General features: G+C 35.6%; 1 protein-coding gene across 2 annotated transcripts in view; it reads right to left on the minus strand.

Moving 5' to 3' along the window:
- Positions 1-1475: 1475 nt before the first annotated feature.
- The window catches only part of CCNC (cyclin C), a 29278-nt gene continuing 6175 nt past the window's right edge, over positions 1476-24578 (minus strand). Inside the window, exons 2-12 of one of the 2 annotated variants that reach the window (XM_042939445.1) lie at positions 23446-23552; positions 22231-22315; positions 21781-21850; positions 17868-17919; positions 11137-11192; positions 10218-10253; positions 9452-9543; positions 8785-8852; positions 5136-5215; positions 4137-4255; positions 1476-3344 (exon numbers count right to left, since the gene is read on the minus strand). In XM_042939445.1, the coding sequence (XP_042795379.1) occupies positions 3293-3344; positions 4137-4255; positions 5136-5215; positions 8785-8852; positions 9452-9543; positions 10218-10253; positions 11137-11192; positions 17868-17919; positions 21781-21850; positions 22231-22315; positions 23446-23552 (817 nt within the window). In that variant the 3' untranslated portion in view covers positions 1476-3292. The remainder of the gene's footprint in view (positions 3345-4136; positions 4256-5135; positions 5216-8784; positions 8853-9451; positions 9544-10217; positions 10254-11136; positions 11193-17867; positions 17920-21780; positions 21851-22230; positions 22316-23445; positions 23553-24578) is intronic. The other variant, XM_042939444.1, reaches the window with a different exon arrangement.

The raw sequence follows: 24578 nt of genomic DNA on the forward strand, positions 1-24578 counted from the left end.
TGAATCTAACATGTATTTTTACATTTACAGCACATCTCAGTTCTGACTAGCCACATATTCAGTGTTCAACAGCCACATGTAGCTAGTGGCTGTCACACTGGACAGTGCAGCCTACAGCTCTTTTTTTAACAACTTATCATCAGTAGGTGATAAGTCACAGAAAGCAACAACCAGCCATGATATGCTCTCTGTGGAAGACACCTTTAACAGTAGTCTACCCTCTCGAAAAAAAAATTTTTTTGAACTTGATCAAGCCTTTACATTCAACTACCAATTTATAGAAAATACAGAAAAAGGAGCATGTTAAATGGCACTTCAAAGATACATTTAGTAAGATCCATATGGTGGGAAACTCTCAGTAGATAACCAAACCAAAAAGGAGAATTTAAAAAATAAGACAAGAGGGGCGCCTGGGTGGCGCAGTCGGTTAAGCGTCCGACTTCAGCCAGGTCACGATCTCGCAGTCCGTGAGTTCGAGCCCCGCGTCAGGCTCTGGGCTGATGGCTCAGAGCCTGGAGCCTGTTTCCGATTCTGTGTCTCCCTCTCTCTCTGCCCCTCCCCCGTTCATGCTCTGTCTCTGTCCCAAAAATAAATAAAAAACGCTGAAAAAAAAAAAAAAATTTAAAAAATAAGACAAGAGGAATCCATGAATTTTTAAAGACTTAAAGGATTTATCAATCAGTTGCAATGTCTGGTGCTGATCCTGACCAGAATTATTTATTTTTCATGGTATTTATAACTGAAAATATGAACAATGACTATTTGGTAGTACAATATTATTTTAACTAATTCTCTAGGTATAAAATTTTTTTCTAAGAGCCATTATCTTTAGGAATACACATTGAAATAATTATAGAGGAAATATGGTATCTTGCATTTGCTTCAAAATAATATGCATGTTGTGGGAAGTTGACGCAAATTTAGGTGAAACGAAATTGGCCATGAACTGGTCATTATTGAAACTGGGTAATAAATACATGGAGGTTCATTACAGAATTTTATTTACTCTTGTATATGTTGCTTTAAATTTTCTATAATAAGAGGGTGAAAACAAAACAAGTCATATGTACTAACTTTCAAAATAAAAATTTTAAAAGAATATAGGTAGGCTTAAAAAAAAATTAAGGTTAAGTCAGTGGTTGTGATATATAATCACTACGCTCTTCCAACTCAAACCCAACCTTAATTCCTTCAGACCTGAGGAGAGCATTTTTCCTTATTTCTTATTCTGCCCGTAAGCCCGTAAGACCTACATTTATCATTGGTACTGACTTTACAGTACCACTTTACCACTTTACCCCAACTTATCTGATCCTCTCCACAAGGAAGCAAAACTCTACAGTCTAAGAGCCATTTGAATTACCCACTTGACAAACTACAGAAGACTTTAAAACTTGTCTAAAGGAAGAAGGACACTCGGAAAACATAGGCAGATTCAAAATGATAAATTCAAGACATTAGTCATATAACTGGAGAACATTACTTTTATTCTTGAAGTTTCATACTAGGAAGTCAACACTTAATTTAATAATCCATTGTTCACAATTGATTTATAAAAAAACTTAATCCTTAAATTGTACATCAATATCCTATGACTTCAAATTTCATCACTCTCCTTCAAATCTGAAGAAAATGATTAAGTTCCACAGACAGCACAGTCCCACTGACATAACAATTTGTCCAAGTCCTACACTCATGAGAATTAAGAATGGCCAGTATCAAACTGGCCTGAAACCTGATTGTGTTCCTGGCTCAGGATACCTGTAGTAAATTTGTAAATCCACACTAAGACACAAAAATAAACTAGGGAGTGTATGTCATATAAAAACTTTTCACAGTAGAGTAAAAATTAACATTAAAATGTTGCCAAATTTCAACCATATCACGGTGTTTTATCCAATTAACTTTCAAAATGCCTGATTAACTGTGAATCAAATGCAAATAAGGTCATGTAGGATTTTTTTTTTTTTTAAGTTTGCCCAGCATTTCAAAATGGTTATGGAATTAATATAACTTTTAAAATGTCAAAGTATGCTATACATATTGCACTTTTCTGCTAGGCTGGGCTAGTATCTTCCATGGCAAGATACTAAAACTACGAATAAAATACACTTTTAAATCAATAGGTACTTGATTAATTTCCCTGAAATTATCAATATCGTTACCAAAATCTTCCAGGATTTTGTAAGATTTGATTCTTTAAATACAGTTTTAAAGTTTAACTTAAGGAGGGAAAAAAACCCTCATATATTTGACTTTTTATGTCTTTTTTTTGGTCCTTCAATGACCAAAGAGAATTTTAGACAAATTATGCTTCATGTTTCCTGGCTTAATAAAAAGCTATAATTTCTATTATCCAAATTAAGAAAAATTATACTAATCGAAAGTTATTAATTTTGAAATGTCTATGTATGTCTGTCTGTAGGTCCCCTTAGAACCTTTCCAAACTTTTATAATCAAGAGATTTCAATCAATTATGTACTAGAATCAAATCAGGTAAGGTAAAACTTATTTTGCAAAAATAAAATCACTTCCCAATATGCTTGACAGAAACAAGCTATTCATTTTCATTTGTGTTCCATTGAAGACATAACTGAAATCTGTCCAATGGTTTATTTCCAACTGGTCCACTACGGAATTCTTCGGAATGTTTTAAGATTGGCTGTAGCTAGAGTTCTGACTTCCATTTGGACCCTGCTCTCCTTCACTGTTCAAGTGGGGAAGAAAGAGATTTTATACCAATTAAAAGACTCATTTTCAACACCCTGATAAGCCAACTAATTTTTAAAGTTAGTTACTCTATGGTAAAACTCTACAAAACAAAGACACTCCTGATTGTCTGACACAGATTGCAAAATTAAAATACAGAAGACTAACATCTGGTTTTATGTTTTTATTCTTCCATAACTTGGTGCCCTCACACATTACAAGTATTCTGGAAGTTAGCGTCCACATACATTCAAAACATTTAAATAAGGGTATGGGATTTCACTGTCATTACAGGTATCACTCAACATAGAGATTAGAGCTTTTTCTGAACAAATTTCCTGTAAAATTAAATCTTATATATAAAATCTTATTCCTACCAAATATGAAAATCAAGAAGTGTTCTTCTGAAAAAATGACTGTCCAAAGGCGTAATAAAATCACATGTAAATACAGCAAACTTTTATTTATGAGTCAGAAAATAAAAATGGCAATTTCCTGGAAAATGCTGAATACTTAAAAATAACTAAAACTGAAAAATACCAGTAACTGTGGCAATAGGATTATTGCCTTATCTTGTCCATCATCATCTTGCAGCTTCAGGCCCTGCCACTAGTGGAGAATCACTCAGGGAATTTCTGCAAAAAATGCATCCAAAGGTAGCTGTTTGAATGAATGCCTTAAACAGCTCCTTGCGTAAGTTAATTTTTTTCCGAATGGTAACATTAACTTATCAGATCTACAAATCTATCTTGATACATTCTATAACTTATTTTTCTTGATAAATGATTAAGATGGGTAGCATTGCTTTATTTCCCTTCACCTTTTTTCCTACTCTAAATGATCTGATGTGAGAGCTGAGAACCACTGAATTAAATGAATAGATCCCATAAAAAACACCAACCAAAAAAAAAAGAAAAAACAAAAAACCCTTAGTACAAGTGATTCATATTTAGCAAAATTATGGTACTATGTGCCACAGTTCTTCAAGTCCCTCAAAAGCCAAAATTCTTTATTTATCTTTACAATATCGGGTCACTACGGAAATTTATGAAACAGGGTAATAGCCAATAGTGGAGGGTGAGGGGGAAAGGCAGAGTTGAAATGACATGGGATACTACAGAATTCTTTATTCCTGAATTTCAGATGAACTAGTTCTGTTTAAATTTATGTGCAGTATATAGCAATATGTTGAGGGATACCTGTAAGAGACCTGCCATTGCATTCGGAAGTTAACAGAGGATCAGATTAATGTATTTTTTTAAATGAGACACTGTCAATCTATCAAGTCAGATTGAAAAAAAGTTATATGTATCATGAAGTTTTGGAAGAAATTTCATGAAAACAATACAACATAATCTATGAAAAATATGAAAATGTGTATGAAATACATAATGAAATGAAATTCATGATTAAAGTCTACAAAGTACCTGTTTGGAGGAGGTTTTGGTTTCGGCATCTTACTAAGAATAGTTGCCATCTCTTTTCTCTCATCAAAATTCTTCCACTGCTCATACAGTTTCAAAATAACCCTGATTATTTCCAAAATCTAGAAGGAAATATTGAAAAGTTCTCAGTAGCAGTATCAAGCAACATGTACTATGTAAAGAACACACATCCTGAGGAAACAGTGAAGACAGAATCTCTGTCCTTAAGTATTCGGGTTAGATTAGATAATCCTGATAAATGTGAAAGCAGTATTTTTACCACACTGCTCTGTAGGCTTCTCCTTCAATCCTCTCATCTTTTAATATGCATACCTTGTCCATCCTTATCCATCTCTGCAGTTGGTTTCCTTCTATCTGCTAATATCTTAAACCAAAACAAAACAGTGAGGAAACTGGAATAGAAGTCTAAATCATGATAGAGTATGCCACTACAGAGTACATTCCTGTAACACCAATTGTTTCAAACAATTCGGTGGGAGGTGGTGCACCAAAGTCCTCGTTTTGTTTCTCCGTTAATTACAACTGGCAGCTACAAAATCCATCGTATCCAATTTCCCAATTAGCCCTTTCTTTCTCATCTGAGTAGACCTCACTTGGATTGATCTAATGCTATCAACATTGCAGCAGAAAAGGTAGAAAAAAAGGGCAAAACCCACTTTGTCAGCAGGCAGGCTGTGTTACGAAAGTTTACAGTGGTATTTAGCGGTCTCCAGGTAGCTTTTACAATAATCCTAGAAATGAGGGGTAGCTTTGCAACTAAGAAAACCAAAAGTTTACCATTCTGTTTAAGTGTAAACCCAAAAGACAAATATAACCTAAACAGTCAATATCAATTCTCACCAAACATGTTTCTTAATATTTTTACCAAAGATCATCTTAGCCTGGTGGACAGCATACGATTTTAGACTCATGTTAAGTAAATATCACATTAACTTTAAAATGTTCAAGCTTATATTCAATTAAGGGAATTTTAAAGACTACCTTCTCCATATCCACAGAAAGTTCAGCAAACCACTGTCTGGCATCTTTCTGCTGTACAACACAGGCTACATGTAGACAAGCTGGAAAGAAAATGAGAGAAAGGCCCATGTTTAACTGCAAACATGAAATGTAGGGACTTAGGGCTAAAGGTAAGATTTTCACTTAAAATATTCATCTGCATTTTCCAATATTCCTTTTAAAAATGACATAAACTCATCTAATAGTTACCAGTGACCATCCCATCAATTTAATATAACACAAACAGAAAAAATTAATAGACTGTATTAAGGTTCTTGATATCTCCTGCTCCTTACTGTGTGCCAGCCATGGTATACTTGTTTGTGAAGTCAGGGCATGTTAGGAAAAAATCCAGTGAAGAAACTAGAGCAGGGAAATGATCCCTGAACAGTGGTGAGTGGTAAAAATACACCCAAAGTCAGTTTGACATGTTAAAGAGAAACACAACAAAAACAATAATATGCTGATATATTTCAATAAATTATGTTTTAATATTTCAATTAAAAGCAGTGCTGCCTGTTTTAAGTTATTAGATAGGATCAAGTCAGGTGAACACCAGGCACCCAGGTATAGAACTCAGTGTTATAATCAAATAGAGCCTAGAAAAAAATGTAATGCATCATATACAATATAATTACAGTTGACCTTCAAACAACATGGGGCTTAGGGGCACTAACCCCCTCTGCAGTTAAAAAATCTGCATGAAGGGGCACCTGGGTGGCTCAGTCGGTTGAGCATCTGACTTTGGTACAGGTCATGATCTCATGGGTTTGGGAGTTTGAGCCCCATATGAGGTTCGCTGCTGTCAACTTGTCAGTGAAGAACCCACTTAGGATCCTCTGTCCCCTTCTCACCAGCCCTCCGTGGCTTGCACTCTCCCAAAAATAAATAAATATTAAAAAAAAAAAATTGCATGTAACTTTTGACTCCCGCAAAACTTAACTACTAATAACCTACTATTGACTGGAAGCCTTACTGATAAATAGTCGATTAACACTTATTTTGTATATGTATTATATACTTTGTTCTTAAATAAACTAAGCTAGAAAAAAAAATGTTAAGGCAATTATAAGGAAAATAGATTTACAGTTCTATAAAAAAAAACCAAACCTGTGTATAAGTAGACCTATACAATTCAAATCCATGTTGTTCAAGGGTCAACTACATATACACATTACATACAATATAACCTAACAAAGAGAGTAAAAGAGCCCAACACAACAATCTACATCACAATTTTCCCTGATATAATTCCTACCAGCAGCTTGGCTACCCTGAGACACCAGCTTCTTGAGTTATATTCCCTGGTTTAGTTACCCATATGATTTTGCTAAAGATGTCAATTTAGGCAATCAGTGACTCAAATGGGAACTGACATAGTGGCTGCCCCAAGTCAAACGAAGCTGTAAAGTGGGGTGTAGGTCCTGGAGAGACTGAGAGGCCAAGGGACTGAAATTACAGTAACAGGTAACTGAAATACAGTGGAAAATGCCATAACAGAGCATACACAGAGTAAATCAGAACCAGAGAAGACATCCTAAACCTGGACTGAGGTGATGTAGGGAGTTTGGGAATGGGGAGGGTGTCACTAAAGACATCTGAGCCAAGTCTTAAAAAAAAGGTGAGAGTGGGAGCAGAAATGGTATGTATAGGTTAAAAGAAGCTATGTATTTTATCCAGAAACTGGGAGGAGAACTGAAAGATTTTAAAAAGCTCTTCCTGGGGCGCCTGGGTGGCTCAGTTGGTTAAGTGTCTGACTTTGGCTTAGGTCATGATCTCACAGTTCACGAGTCCAAGTCCCATGTCTGGCTCTGTGCTGACAGCTCAGAGCCTGGAGCCTGCTTCAGATTCTATGTCTCCCTTTCTCTCTGCCCTTCCCCTACTCATGCTCCCTCACATGCACACTCTTTCTCAAAAATAAGTAAAACATTAAAAAATAATAAAAATAATAAAATAAAAAGCTCTTCCTAGCTCAGGGTTTCTCAACCTTGGTGCTACTGACACTGTGGGCTGGATACTTGAGACTGCCTGTACATTGTAGGATGCTTAGCAACATCTCTGGCTTCTACACACTAGATGCCAGTGGTATCCACCCCAGTGGTTATTCTGTAATAACCAAAACCATCTCCAAACATTGCCATACATCCCCTGGGGAGCAAAATTATCTCTGGTTGAGAACCACCAGCCTATCTCAACTGTGGCAGACAGACTGGCTCTCTGAGAACAGGGATACTAGATGCCAATTAACCAGTAAGGAGACTGCTGTGGTCACCTGAACAGAAGTGAGAAGATGGCTATGAGATTACCAAAAGGACAACTGAGAGGAAGGCACAACAGGTATTGGTTACCAACTAGATGTAGTATCGAGGGAGATGAAAGAGTCTAACGGTCAGGTTTCCAATTAAGGTAACTAACTACTGCTATTTACCAAGCTAGCAAAGACATTAAAAAGAACATCTTCTTAGGTAAAGTGATAGGTTCAGTCCTGGTCATGAGTCTGAGGTGCCAGTGAGACGCCAAGTGGAGCTATCTAAAAGGTAGATAGATATAAAGAACTGCTCAGGAGCAAGGCCTTGGTTAAATAAGGAGTTGAAACGTTTCAACCCGTAAGAAATAGTAGAAACCATGGGGCCCAGTGAGACTACTCAGGAAGAACAAAGATAGCAGGGGTGCAAAACTGCAGGACATGGCCTGCTATTCCTTGCTTCTTACCCATGTGTTCCTTCCCAATGAACCCAGATGCCACTTCAGAATCCTTCCAAATGCAATGGTTTCAGAGAACCTCCAGGACTACAAAAATATAATAACCTATTTGCCACCCCCAATGTAAGAAGGCTGAGAAATATTAACATTTTAGGAATAACTGAAAAAAGAGAAACTTGTGAAAGTAAGGTGGTGAAAAAATAGGGGGAAAATCAAGAAGACAGAATCATGGAAATCAATAGGAAAAAGAAACTAGTAAGTGCTTAATACATGGCAGGCATTACAGGTGCTCTACAAGATATTTAGTTCTTGCAACTAATAGTTCATTTAGTTCTTGCAACAATTCTGTATGCAGTTAGAATCCCCAACATTTTGCAATTAAGAAAACAAACTCAGGTTAAATACTTTTCCCACAATTGTAAAGTAAGCAAAGTTTAAATTTAGGACGATATAACTCCAAAGATTGTGTTCTATCCCATTACACTGCCTTCCACAGATAGATAAAATGGTAGCTAACTTATTCTTCCAGCAAAGCATTGACTACAGAGCTCCTTTACTGAACCTCTAAGGACTTAGTTGGGCTTAGGAAATAAAAGGCCCAGTTATTCTATGTAAGTTACAAGTAATATTAATAGGCTTAATTCTGAACTTTTCTTCCTAAACAAACAAAAATGTTCTATTCAGACACTCGTCAAAATTATTTTAAATGATTAAAAAAAAAAAACTTACCAAAAGAGTGGGGTGAGAGGGACAATAATCCTGATTTATGAAAGTTGCATTTCATATTATTGAAAGTTCACATGCAAGGATTAGTCTATTACTTCATGAAATGTAACAACATAAACTATAATAGCGTGAAATTTCTTTTGAGATGACCTAAATATGCTTGTAACAATTTAACTAATAAAGGTATACCATGCTTACATACCTAAAGCTATCATGAAAGGAGGATACAGTAGGCAAAGATCCGTTCTGTAGGTATCATTCACTATCCTCCTATAGAAATGTAAATCATATTATTACTGAAATCAGAACTATCTTATATGATTGCACATCTCCCCCCAGAGAGGACCAGATTTCCCATCTTTGTACATACTTATATCTTTAATAGTACTGAAGTACAAATATAAAGGTGAAAAATATCAAGGAAAATGACCATAAGCATATTTTAATGAATAAAATTACAGCTAAATAGATTCTAAAACTTAAAACCCTACAATAAATTACAATATAAGGATTTTTCCAATTTTTCAAAAATTAGAAAATCAAAGAGGAAACCAGAAATTATATAATTAACTAATAAGTATGTTGAATACCAACAGAAGTATTCTATTTGAAAAATAATGTCTTAATTTTTATGTACTCTGTTTTTTATAAGAATCAAATTTTAATGGAAATATTAATCAAATAAAGATCCTTACAAATTTAGCATTTATATCAATATAGTTAAAATTCAACAAGGAGATTATTTCGTTCAACATACAATATCTTGGGACACCAGCTTAATTACTTTAAAAACACTAAAGTTCATATTCAGTTGTCAACCTTCCTAGCTAATAACACATTACACTATGAATAACTTCTGTTCTAATTACCATGCAAGGGGAAGCAACATGTCTTCTTGGCCCATGTCCTGCACATACTGGAGCAAAGGTCTATAAGGATGATACACTATCAAGCAACAATCCTAGAAACAGTTTAAAAAATGTGTATGTATAAAAACAGATATATTACAACACAAAAACTTATCATTACCCAACTGATTTGTAATTGTGTATTTCAAAATGTATTTCTCTAACTCATGCTTGCTTCCCTCTTATTCTGTTAAGCAAGCAGTATGGCAGCCCTAAACTCTACTATAATAGTGAAGGCAGTGCTCTCTCTGGAATATACCTTGGTAAATCGGTTGGCAGTCAGTCAGCATCCATTCCCTTAGAGACTCAAAGTGTCACATCTGCAACACACTGAAACCTCTTATTAGCCTATAAATCCATAATTCCCAACTGGAGGAGAATTCTGCCAAAGACATAATCTATCTTTAAATAACACCACACACATACACAAATTGTGCAAATAATTTACAGTGGCTTAATGTCCTGACTAGTTTGCTTGTAATCCTTTTATTATAGTTACTATAGAACAGAAAAATTTTCCCATCCTAAGTGGGCTATACAAATTATTTTACAGGCTTCTGAGAGGATATAGGTGATGATGCTACTAGGTACTATGATTTTACCATCATGTATCACTTGGATGGTTTTAAAATGCACCTTCCTACAAATCATTTCTTTAAATAATTTCTGACTTCACTAAATTTGAACATGTTTTATTCTATTAATCACAAGGAAGTAATATACTTACCATTAGTTCTAAAAGATAGAATTCACATTCTAATATCTGTTTTAAAAATAAAAAGATTATAAATGTCAATGTGAAACAAATCAGTCTACTTAGTCTAACAATTTATATACATTACAGTAATACCACAAATTTTTACTAAAATTTTTTTAAATCAAGCACATAGCAGCTTATATGAAAATGAACATATGCAACAAAAATTACCTTTTTACTATACTACAATGAATGGAATTATGATTATATCCTTATAAGGAAAAGCCAGTTCCATATAAGGGTATCTATTTTTTTTTTTAATTTAAAATATCCTGTGTAAACTTAAGATTTTCCAATACACTTCACAAATGCAAAATGCAAAAATGCAATTATCTCCACTTAAGTGTTACTTAATATATTACAAATCAATAAAAGGAAAGAATACTGAAAATGAAACAAAAAAATCTAATTTACATAGAATGAAGAAATCCCTTGCAAAGCAGAAAAAAGACATGCCTCTTAAAAACGTTAATAGAAATTCATCTTCTAAACTAATGTAAAGTTTCAAATATAGTTTTCATACTGTTCCATTATAGTAGTTCCCAGCCCTAGATGCACACTAGTATCACCTGAGAGATTTTAGAAAATACCAGTCCTCAGGCCTCAAGCATGAAAATTCTGTTTTAGTTGGTCTCTGGAGAGGCCCTGATATCAGCATTATGAAAAAGTTCCCAAAGCGATTTAATGAGCATCCAGGGTAGATAACCACTGCTATTACATACTTTTTTTTTTTTTGGTAGAAGTAATTTAGCTTTAATTTTAGATTTAAGGTTTATATTCTTGTAGTATTCGAGACTGCCACTTACAGGTTTCAGTTTATTCTAACATAAAATGGAGCTAGTTTATATACAGCTTTGACAAGTAGTTTTATTTTATATAATATACTTACATGGTTCATCCTATAAGGGAATTCCTTTGGAAAGGCATATGAAAATCTAGTTTTTACTGCAGAAAACAAAAAATGACTTAGAAAATGAAAGAGTGAATTAAACCAATATTTCTTTAACAAGTGTAGAATATTAGAAGAAGGGGTAAATCATTTTTAGTAAGAGCTCTTAGAGATGCTTAGGGACCCAGATATTTGTTTTGTTTTCAGGCGAGGGGAAGAACTAAGTGGCAGGAAGGCCTAGGCCCCCATCTATATTACAATTAGAGAACTTCAATTATATACCTAATGTGTTACTCTCCTCCTCTCCTGCTCACGCTCTCGCTCTCAAAAATAAATAAACATTAAAAAATTTTTTTTAATCTTTTCAGCTGTAGAATGATATTGTTCTGTTTTTCAGTAATTCAGCTTAGAAGGGATACAAGTTATATATGTGTTCAAATATATATGTATTTCTAAATATACATAAAAGTTCAAAGGATACCATAACCAAAGAATGTTAACAGTGGTCATCTGATTTAAGAATTTTTATTAATCTGTACTGTCTGTAATAGATACTTCTTTACCAAAAGATATATTTTAATAAAACCATAAGTGTATGTGAAAAGTTCCTACGACTTTTTCATACCACACACAAACACACACGTACAGTTACAACTCTCCTTTGTCACTAAGAAAATACAAACGAAGAAACTATTAACTATCAATCCTCTATCTCCTCAAAATGATATGAGTGTACACATTTAAGTACTACTATTTGAGAAAATTGTATCCAAGTCATTATGATGCAACATTTCATTAAATCAAGTGATTACCGACAGGCTCTAGAGGATCTGTTCTGTGATCCCTTCCACTTGTACAAAGCCCAAGACCTCACAGAGATTTAAATTTTTTTTCATTTATTCTATGTACTTTATTTTCAAAAAGTTTTATTTTGTAAACTGGGTATCCTAACTAATTTAGATAGGTAACATCTGCCAAGCTTTGAACCCTAAACCATTTAAAATTGATATTAGGAAATGTATACTCAAGCTTTCCTTTCCTTCCTCCTTTAATTTATTTGAAAACATACCAATTATTTATTTCTGAGTTTTACAAATCCTTCTGATGTAAACAAGATGTAAAGTGTACAAATAAAACAGGTATTTATTTACATAATGGTCACTAATCAACAAGGTAAAGTTATCTCTGTGCATTAAATAAATCTACATCCCTAACTCGTAAACCTTGACACCTAACTTACTAAGATTTACCTGATACTGTCAACTTCTCTCCTACTCCATGATAAAATTGCTCTGCATTTTGGTTTTCTACCTCCTCCTAATCCTTTTCTAACTTGGAGGAAAATGCACCCCTCCTTTCTATCGCTACCTCTACCACTTGCACATTTGCTTTCCATCTACTCAATTGACAGTTCACACTTTGTTTTGGACCTTTAACCAGTCCTCCTCCAATAAATCTGTCCTATCACTTACTAGTATGCTCAAATTTCTCTTAAAAACAAAAGTACATACAACCTTTATCAAATTATATTCCTTTGCTTTCTTTTTTTTTTTTAATTTTTTTTTTCAACGTTTTTTATTTATTTTTGGGACAGAGAGAGAGACAGAGCATGAACGGGGGAGGGGCAGAGAGAGAGGGAGACACAGAATCGGAAACAGGCTCCAGGCTCCGAGCCATCAGCCCAGAGCCTGACGCGGGGCTCGAACTCACAGACCGTGAGATCGTGACCTGGCTGAAGTCGGACGCTTAACCGACTGCGCCACCCAGGCGCCCCTCCTTTGCTTTCTTAAAGTAGACTATTTTTTGGAACATTTTTTAAGTTTACAGAACTGAAGAGATAATAGTTACCACATCATCCATGTTACAGGCTGAATGTTTGTGTCCCCCCAAATTCATATCCTGAAGCCCTAACCCCCGTGTGATGGTATTTGCAGGTGGCACTTTAGGGAGTTAATTAGGTTTAGATGAGGTCATGAGGGTGGGGTCCCCATGAAAGGATTAGTATTTTTTTTTTTTTTTTTAGGATTAGTATTCTTATAAGAGGAACAGTAACCTCTCTCTGTCACGTGAGAACACAATGAGAAGGCAGTTGTCTGCTTGCCAGGAAACAAATGGCTGATCAAGGAAATGATCAAGGCAGACACTCTGTTTGATCTTGGACTCTCCAGCTTCCAGAACTGTGAGAAATAAACACCTACTGTTTAAGTGACCCAATCTATGCTATTTTGTTAGAGAAGCTTGAGCAGACTAAGACAACTGCTCACCCACCCAGTTTCCCTTGTTATTAACATTTTATATTATATTAGTATGGTATATTGTTATAAATAATGAATCAATAGATAATTATTAACTGAAGTCCGTAGTTTATTCAGATCTCCTAGTTTTTTCCTAATGTCCTTTTTTCCGTTCCAGGCTCTCATCCAGGAGACAACTTTACATTTACTTGTCATGTCTCCTTAGATTCCATTTGGCTGTGGCAGTTTTCCAGACTTTCCCTGTTTTGATGACTTTAGCAGTTTTTGAGAGTACTGTGTGTGTGTGTGTATATATATATATATATATATATATATATATATATATTAAGTAGTGTGTGTATATATATATATATATATATTAAGTAGTGTGTGTATATATATATATATATATATATATATATTAAGTATTATTTTGTTGCTTGACCCTCTACTGGAATTTGTCTGATGTTTATTTGATGTTTAAACTGGTGTTGTGGGATTTTGGAAGGAAGGACAGAAAGTGCCATTTCATTCTATCACATCAAAGGTACATAATCCTAGTGATTTGTCACTGCTGATACTGATCTCAATCACCTGGCAAAGGAAGGGTTTGTTGGGTTTCTCTTATTTCCCCCTGCCCTTTTCACAATGTACACATTAGAAGGAAGTCACTATCAGGATGCCTGGGTGGCTCAGTCAGTTAAGCGTCCTACTCCTGATCTCTGCTCAGGTCATGATCTCACAGTTTCATGAGAGGTTCGTGAGATCAAGTCCCACAACGGACTCTGCACTGACGACACAGAGCTGCCTGGGATTCTCTCTCCCTCTCTCTGTCCCTTCCCCACTTCCATGTGCTCTCTCAAAATAAATTTTAAAAACTTAAAAAAAAAAAAAAAAAAAGAAAAAGGAACTCTTTATGCACAACCAACAGCTAAGAAGTGGAAATTTATGCTTTCCCTATTTGAGGGTGTAGTTAGGTACATAAATTATATGAAGTTCTTCCATATTAGAGATTTGTCTCTTCTCTTTTATTCAATCATTTATTTATATCAGTATGGACCCACAGATATTTATTTTATACTTTGGGTTATAATCCAATACTACTTTTTAAAAAACATTTTCTTGCACAAATTCTTCTAGCTTTTCAAATCCACTGAGAGCTCTTTCAGTTGGGTTCCATGTCCCTCTGACACATCCCCATTAAAGGTAGGTTTTGTTTTGGGTTTTTTGCACTTCCTTACTTTTTGGTACTATAAGATGCTCCAGGTCTATCTTGTTTATTTCCTGTCCCAATCATTTCTCCTAAGAGCCCTAGTTCCTTTTAATGGAGAATAGTATTAGAAACAAAGATCTGGGCACTAGGTGAACTCCCTGAAACTGGGATGTCATTGCTTATAGACTCTCTTAACTGACAAAGCCTGCACACACACACACACACACACACACACACACACACACACACACGTCCACATATCTATAAATATTTATGTGTATTTATGTTAAGGTAAACATGAGTTCATACTGAGGTCTCTGATCACCACGTGGATCATTCTAATCTCCTCTCTGCTTATATGTATATTCCCACTCCAGCAATGAGAAACCTGGCTCTAAATATCTGCCATCCATTTACCATGGATGTATCTATCTAGTGGAATTGTTTAATTCCAGACACAAGTAAAGCAGTATCAGAATTGTTAACTTGTACCCACCTTAAGTATCAAATCTATCAACTAGAGTACAGTGTTTACATGCAGTTCCTTTCGCCTTTAGTCTTACAGACTATACTTCTCCCCAAAGTTACTTTGGTCAGCATGTCCCCACACCCCCTTCACTGAGGTTGTTTCATGTATCTGTAATATAGATTCTCCTCTTCTCAGCACCTACTTGCTTAATTCTTTGCAATCTGGCGTCAACCCCCACCCCATAATGTCTAATGACAGCTACATTCTCTCTCAAAGATCACAAACCCAAAGGTCTGGTGCCAAAGGTGTGTTTTTTTTCTTTGGTACACAACTTCCATGCAGCACAAGACACTATGCAACTCTATCTTTCTTAAAATTTATCATCCCAGATTTCCATCATTGGCCTCACATTTCTAAAATGTTCCACTGATACATTTACATTTAGAATGTCCAAGATTAAAATTTAACTCTTTTCAGAACCCCCTTATTCTCCTCTTCTGGTAGCACCTTCACATTCCCAGTGACCAGGCATAATAATATCTCATCATTTTTTTTAACTTTATTTATTTAGAGAGAGACTGAGAGTGGGCTGGGGGAAGGGGCAGAGAGAGAGAGGGAGAGAAAGAATCACAAGCAGGCTCTATGCTGTCAGTTTGGAGCCCAAAGCAGGGCTTGATCTCCCCAACCATAAGATTACGACCTGAGCCAAAATCAAGAGTTGGACATTTAACCAAACGAGCCACCCAGGCACCCTTCAAAAGTCGTTTTTGACTCTTCTTAAATCCTTGCTTTTTAAAGTCCTGCTGACTCTGTAATGCAAATCTAGCTTGCTTGTTATCCTTGATGGGGGCCAAAACATCATTAAAAATTTTTTTTCTTAATCTTTATTTTTGAGAGAGAGAGAGAGAGAGAGAGAGAGAGAGAGAGCGCACACGCACATGAGAGCAAGACTAGGGGAGGGACAGAGAGAGAAGGGGACAGAGGACCTGAAGTGGGCTCTGCACTGATGACTTGAACTCACATGAGACCATGTGAGACCATGACCTGAACTGAAGTTGGACACTTAACTGACTGAGCCACCCAGGCACCTCCCAAAACATCATTTTTGGCCTTCACTAGTACCTACCTGGATCACTTCAATAACTTCAAAATAATTTTTTTCTACTTTAATCTTGTTGGCTTTTATTTCTCACAGCACCCTGTGGTGATGGCACTCACTACAGTTTGCAGTTTTATATGTTTTTTAAAGGGATATTTTTTGTTGTTTTAAAGTTGTGGTAAAATATACATTACATAAAATTTATCATCTTTAGCCATTTTTAAATATGCAGTTCAGTAATATTAAATACATTCACAATGTTGTGCAACCATCACCACAATCTAGCTCTAGAACTCTTTCATCTTGCAAAACTGAAAACTCCATACTCATTCAACAATAATTCTTCATTTCCCCCTCCCTCCAGCCCCAAAACAGCTACTATTCTACTTTCTATCTCTATTAATTATTCATAATATTAAATGGAATCATACAGTATTTATCTCTTTGTGACAGGTCTATTTCCCTTGTCATAATGTTCTCAAGGTTCATCTGTGTTTGTTTGTTTAAGATTTCATTTTTAAGTAATCTCTACACCAAATATGGGGCTCGAACTTATAACCCTGAGATAAAGAGTCACATGCTCTACCTACTGAGCCAGCCAAGTGCCCCAAGGCTCATCCATGTTGTGGCATGTGAAAAACCTCAAAATCTGACTACTTCAGCTCACATTCTCCTCCAGTTCATCTTACATTATTTTACCAGATTCACCTTCCTAACACACAATTCTGGCATCATCCTCATGTTGAGAAAGAAAGCCTTCAATTTTACTTTCTGTTGACAGTATCGCCATCAATGTGATATATCTGGTATATTAAATTCTATGCAAAATTGATTATTACTCTTCTCCCTTAAAAGAGTAAAATATGACATGGAAAAGACTGAATTAGATTATGACACTTGTCTCAAAAAGGGAATGACCCAAAAATATGAAAATTAGTCTGGTTCACAAACTTAAAAACACAAAAAACCTTCTGCCTCTTCTGTGTAAGAGCACAGAAGTGAAAGAAAACTGTATTATCTTTTATTAGGTGATGTCTTTGTGCTTAACCTATGAAGATGGAGCACAGCATAATGTTAATACCTTATGTACAATATTTTAAAATCACTGGTCTACAGTGTTATTTCCTTTAATGTCATGACTCAGAGGCAGCTAAACCCCATCTTTTTAGAAAAAGAACTAAGGCCAAAAGGTAAAGCAATTTGCTCAAGGTTATATAGCTGCTGTTTAGACAGAACTGGGGCTGGCTACTATAGTTAGAATTTTTTTCCCTATGCCATGTTTTTCAAGATGGAGGGAAAATAAATAATTCCTATCAAAGACATACACTACAATTACTAAAGAGTTTACTTCACCCACAAGAATGACACAACAGCTAGTCATTACAAAGCAATAAAATATAATAAAACTGGAAAATAAGTTTTTTTCTTAACCCTTATTATTTAAAGAGTCATTGAGTTGATGTTTTTGGATCAATAGTTACTACCCATTTTTAGTATTAAAAGTAATGTCTTAGAAATAATACCGTAGATGGTTTTTAAAATGTTTGTATTTTCACTTTATTTTTAGCCAAATATACTAGTCATAAATGTGACTGCAGGAGATTTAACAAACCCCACCAATCTCTCACAGATCTCATAAACTGAAAAACATTTTTGTTCTATGGAGCTTTTTTAAAGAAGTATATCCTTAAAGCAGGATATACTTTTTTCACTTACATACAGAAGTAGCAGCAGAAATCAATCTTGTATTTGAGACTACTCCAAATTCCTAGAGAAATAAAAGTGGATGAGATCAGGCATATAGTAACCCAATGAACCTAAGGGTATATGGCGTATATTAAAAACAAAGTATTTCCCACGTACCTCCCCCATGTCTATAGTCTGTTCACCTTGAGGCATGAAGTACTTAAATCTCTAAATGTATTACCTTTCCTTAATATTGCTGCAATAAGACCAATGTTTAAATAATTTTGTAACTTAACATCATTGAGAGGTACCAAATTAGAAACCAAGCCCTAAAGCAAGAATGCCAGCTTTCTGCACTCAAATTAGTTCCTAAAAACATTTTTTAGATTCTACACTTAATTGCAAGAAAAATATTAAGTATGCTTCCTATTCAATTGAACCCGGACTAACAAACAGGTACTTCATGCTATTTAGTAATAAAACAGTTGAATCTCTAAAGAAGATAAACTTTAACATCATCAAATAATTCAAAAGACCACAGAAACCATTATTCTTTTTGGAACAGGAAAACAAGAATGATGTAGTAGAATACTTCTAGTATCAGTTCCCATTTCCTCTTTGAATTTAATATGCCACCATTGTAAAAAGAACTGAAATTTATGAGGTGATCCACTTATATTGTCTCATTTAATTTGATTAACCTCATAAGATTACTGATTACTATAGCCTTCACTTCATTTCAAAACAAAAAAATCAAGAATCAGTTCCTTATTCAAGGAAGGGAACTAAACTCCAGGGGCCTGGGTGGCTCAGTCAGTTAAGCATCCAATAACACTTGATTTTGGCTCCAGTCATGATCTTGGGGTTCCTGAGATCCAGCCCTGCTTGGGATTCTCTCTCTCCGTCCCTCCCCTACTCATGCACACTCTCTCTGTCAAAATAAATAAATAAATAAACTTTAAAAAGGGGGGTGGGGGGCTAAACTAAATGGAGTCTATTTAAATACCTTCAATGTACATCTGTATCTTGGGGCAGGGGTGGGTGGGTATGTATAAGTGTGTGTGTGTGTGTATAAGTGTGTGTGTGTGTGTGTGTGTGTGTGTGTGTGTGTGTGTGTGTATTTGCATTTAAACCTCAAACCATAATCACCGAAAACTAAAAAGTAAATGCCTGAGGGGCGCCTGGGTGGCTCAGTCGGTTGAGCGTCCAACTTCGGCTCAGGTCATGATCTCAAAGTTCATTAGTTTGAGCCCCCGCGTCGGGCTCTGTGCTGACAGCTCAGAGCTAGGAGCCTGCTTCGGATTCTGTGTCTCCCCCTCTCTCTGCCCCTTGCCCACTCATACTCTGTCTCTCAAAAATGAATAAACGTTAAAAAAAAAAAAAAGTAAAAAAAAAAAAAAGTAAATGCCTGAGACATCTCAAGAGTCATTTCTATACAATTCCCATACAACTGGACAAAACACAGAAAGATCTGGTCACAGTTAAAGATTAAAAAACATAATGCTATAACCAAATATGAAGTGATACATTTTTTCCCAGGAATAATTCTTTTTTTTTTTTTTTTTAAGTAATCTCTACACCCAATCTAGGGGCTTGAACTCATGACCCCAAGATCAAGAGTCCTATACTCTATCAATTGAGCTAGCCAGGTACCCTGATCAAGGAATAATTCCTCATCCAAAATTCTTAGAGTAAAAACTTTCATATAGTAAATCAAATAACAAAAGATATTTAATAAATAAATTAAAATTCCCATGATAATCTACAATATAAGTTCATAAAGATTTTGCTTAGATTTTCCAGACTGGTTATGCTTCAGAGACATCAAATTACATGGTGATATTTGGAAAAACCACCCCGTAATATGGGCTTTTTATAAACACTTCCTTTTCCACCAAGGGCACCTGGGTGGTTTAGTCAGTTGAGCGGCCAACTTCAGCTCAGGTCATGATCTCATAGTTTGTGAGTTTGAGCCCTACATCGGGCTCACTGTTGTCAGCAAAGAGCCAGCTTCGGATCCTCTATCCCCCTCTCTGCCCCTCCCCAACTTGTGTGCTCTCTCTCTCTCAAAAATAAATAAACATTATGGGCGCCTGGGTGGCTGGGACAGTTCAGTGTCCAACTTCAGCTCAGGTCATGATTTCGCAGTTCTTGAATTTGAGCCCTCTGTCAGGCTTTGTGCTGACAGCTCAGAGCCTGGAGCCTGCTTTAGATTCTGTGTCTTCCTCTCTCTCTGCCCCTCCCCTGCTCACACTCTGTCTCTCTCTCTCTCTCTCAAAGATAAATAAACATTAAAAAAAGAAAAAAAATAGTTTATAAAAAAAAAAAAACCAACTTCCTTTTCCATTATAGAATTTAGTAATAACAACAGGACTAGTTCTGCCTCTTTAAACTACCACTTATAATTAGGAAACCATAAACCTCTAGAAGGTCTTTCTTAATATTATTTCTAATGGTGTCAACTCTCATTACTTTAGGTAATAGTTGGGAAAGGTATCTTGAATAATCCTAAATAATGACCAAAACAAAACTAAATCAACATGAGTACCAAAAGGCATATAAACCTACAAGGCTTAAATTACATTCAGTTTTCAAGAATACAGTTATGATTCTAAAGACATCTCAGAAACACAATACAAAGTTTCATAACATTAAAGATCACATGTATTATAATGATAATCAGTCGGTATCTCCTAGTACTGTTCAGATTTTAACTGTGCTGTCTAAAAATACTGAAAAGGTAAATAAAACGAGCAGAGATTTGGTTTCAGCTCCAAGTTCCCATCTCTCTTCTCTCTCTCTCACCTAATTACCCTCAATGCCCTAACAATTCCTTACTGGAATCTGTATGACTAGAGCCACACCCAATCCTTACCTTTCCTCCTGCTTTCCCTGTGGCTTGGCAGGCAGTCACTATTAGGAGGCAGGGAGGGAAGACAGTAGGACAAAGGAAGCATATGGAGGAGGGACACAGGAGAAGGTACTATAACTCAGGTAATAGTAGAGAAGCTGTCCCCAGCTTGTCGCATGTATGGACTACTACTTGGTGCCAAAAGGTAAATGTCTTAGAAGATACAGAACAAAGCCATTAAAAGCACGGAATCAGTAGCCAGACTCCCAGGGTTCAATACTGGCAGGGCTGGGGAGCCTGGGTGGCTCAGTCAGTTGAGCATTTGACTTCGGCTCAGGTCATGATCTCGCAGTTCATGAGTTTCAGCCCCGCGCTGGGCTCTGTGCTGACAGCTCAGAGCCTGGAGCCTGCTTCAGATTCTGTGTCTCCCTCTCTCTCTGCCCCTCTCCTGCTCATGCTCTGTCTCTCAAAAAATGAATAAACGTTAAAAAAAAAAAACAAAAAAACAACACAAATACTACCTCTCCCGCGTATGACGTCTACAATCTTAGGCCAATTTCTTAATCTCTATGTACCTCAGTTTCCTCATTTATAAATTAAGGATATTACACTACCCCATTGTTTGTTATGAGGATTAAGTCAGTTATGGTTGTAAAAGAACTTAGAATAGCACTTGGTATATATAGTAAGTGCTACATAAGTGTTTGTTAAATGAATATATAAAGACATGTATATCTTGGGGCACCTGGGTGGCTCAGTTAAGCCAATTAAGCGTCTGACTCTTGGTTTTTGTCTCAGGTCATGATCTCAGTTTGTGAGTTCAAGCCCCACATTGGGCTCTGTGCTGACAGCACAGAGCCTGCTTGGGATTCTCTCTCTCCTTCTCTCTCTGCCCCTCCCTGCTCACCCTCTCCATCTCTCTCTCAAAAATAAATAAACTTAAAAAAAAATAAATAAATAGTCATGTATCTTTGACTTTGTATGAATTTCAGTATTTTGCCATTATTTTGATATAGGTAATATGCAACCTATGGCAGATTAACCAATGCACATGGACTATACTTTGATGAAGAACAGAAAACTATTTCATACCTCTACTTTGGATGCCAAAAACACACATGTAGGAGCCATTAATACAGGATCTATACTTTTCAGAGAATACCTAAAAATATGATAAGATAAAGTTAAATGTCATTCATATAAAAACACACTGGAGGGGCACCTGGGTGGCTCAGTTGGTTAAGCGTCTGACTTCAGCTCAGGTCATGATCTCACGGTTCATGAGTTTGAGCCAATTCAGGCTCTGTGCTGACAGCTCAGAGCCTGGACCCTGCTTCAGATTCCCTCTCTGTCTGCCCCTCCCCCATTCATATTCTCTCTCTCAAAAATAAACAAACATTTTTTAAAAATTAACAAAAAAACACACTGGAAAAAAATGAAGATAACTCTACGATAAACACATGATTTAGTTACACTAAGGTTCATCAACATTACATAAGAGTTTCAAATAGGTATAACATATTCCCAAAATAAAAGTCCTACCTGGCATAGAATCTCTTGAAATAGACTGTAGCAGTGGCAATAACTTGTTGTCTTAATTTAAGATGTTCACCTAATGCTTGAATAACTAGAAGAAAAATAAAGTTTTAAATGTATCTTCTGATATCATAATATTGACATTGAATAATAACTTCCATGTGATTAAATCATGACTATATTAATTTTTAACAAAAAGAAAAACCTACATATGCTATAAAACTCTATTTGGATCACACTGGACTAGTACTAGGATTTGGAAATCTGTTAAAAAATATATAGGTATGCATAAAAACAATCAAAAATAGAAATTGCCCCAGAGCAAACACTATTCTTACATTAAGAAGGCTAAATGACAGGTATTTCCCTCTGAATGATAGGTATCTCAATGCTTTTCATAGTATCTTTAGAATATAAAAAGAAAACATTAAACAGCTATCAAACTCACTATAACTACCACTTTATAAAGTTTATTAAAAAGTCCATAATGAATCCTTAAAACAACAGAGAGACAGGTTTGCAGAACAGTGCACTGAGGGTTAGAAAAATCATGTAACAAAGCTACCATGTGACAGAGCAAGGATCTTCTGACTCTAAATCCCCTTCCCTCCAAAGCAAACTTGTAAGATAAGAATAACCAATATAGGATCTCAATCCAAAGACTCCATTTATCCCCAAAATATTTGCTTTAGCCAATCCTAAATTGGGCTTAATAATGCATTATAAAGACTTAGGGCAATCAATGAACACTTTCAAACTGTTTTGAGTATCTCTGATATGTAAGATTCACAAGACTTTATTTAGATCACTTAAAAAGAAAGATAAGTGAACATAAGTTATAAAAAGAATACATGTATAAATAAAAATGTTAAGTACGGGGTGCCTGGTGGCTCAGTGGGTTAAGCATCCGACCTCGGCTTGGGTCATGATCTCACTGTTCGTGAGTTCAGGCCCCACATCGGGCTCTGTGCTGACAGCTCGGAGCCTGGAGCCTGCTTCAGATTCTGTGTCTCCTTCTGTCTCTGTTCCTCCCCTGCTTGTACTCTTGTCTCTCTCTCTCTCTGTCTCTCAAAAATAAAGATTAAAAAAATTTTTTTTAAATTAAAAAAAAGTAGAAATGTTAAGTATGGACTAAAACAACTCATCACAAATTACTATACAAAAGTTTGAATTCAGAAGTGACCAACTATACTATTTCAGTCATTTTTTAAAAATGTTTACCATTTGTAAAAAATATTTGTAATTTCCAATACTCTTCTTCTGAGAGAAACTTTAAGTCCTTCTGGCGTTCCTTCAACAGATCTTGTTTATCCAAAATCCATTGCAAACTAAAAGAAACAAAGATGTTAAAACACGCTACAGAGAATCAACTAATAAAGTCACAAAAAAAACATTCTAAGATTGAACAAGTTATAAACATTCTGAGAAATACAAAGTGCAAGAAGTAACTTAGAAGATAGTATTTTTCACATTTCTTGAAATTCCAACACTGAGAATTATCTCATTGGGGCACCTGGGTGGCTCAGTTGGTTAGCATTTGACTCCTGATTTGGGCTCAGGTCATGAGCTCATGGTTTGTGGGTGAACCCTGAAACAGGCTCTGTGCTGACAGTTCGGAGCCTGCTTGAGATTCTCTCTCTCTCTCCCCCTCTCTCTCTCTCTCTCTCTGTCCCTCCCATAATCTCTAGCGCTCTCTTTTTCTCCTCCACTGAAAATAAATTAATTAAAGAAAAGAGAATTATCTCACTAGTGAATGTAAATATGTTCTGAAAAAAATTCCACTCTAATTTTCTCAGTCTCTCTCGTTCTCTCTCTACCGTATACTACATTTCATTGGTTTTAAGACTCTGATATCAAAAGAAATCTTACAGTCAGTGATGCCTTCGGCTTTTAACTGCTAGTACATTTATTTTTTCTTAGTGATACATAAAATAATGGTCAAGTTATTTGACACCAAATGATGATACCTTAGATTTGAAGTATCTTTTCTCAGTTGTTCATGAGTAACTGGAGTATTTAATTTCCCTACTTCACGAATTCCAATCATGTTAAAAGCTGTTTCAGGATTTATTACACTAATAGCCTCCTCCATCTGCCTAGTCAAGTCTACTATTTTTAACCAGACATATGAAATTGATACGACCCATAAAACTATTCTGCAACTTGCTTTTGTCATTCAGTATGTACTGAAAGTCTTTTTATGTCAACAGATTTGTTATTCAGCATCCTTTTAAATTGCTGCACAACTTTATGGATGTATTATTATTTATTAATTCCTATTAATAGGCAGATAGGTTATAATTTTTCACTATTAAAAATAATGCTTTAATGACTAGCTTTGTAATTCACCCTGT

The sequence above is a fragment of the Panthera leo genome, chromosome B2 (assembly GCF_018350215.1).
Source record: "Panthera leo isolate Ple1 chromosome B2, P.leo_Ple1_pat1.1, whole genome shotgun sequence".
In the NCBI taxonomy this organism is placed as follows: domain Eukaryota; kingdom Metazoa; phylum Chordata; class Mammalia; order Carnivora; family Felidae; genus Panthera; species Panthera leo.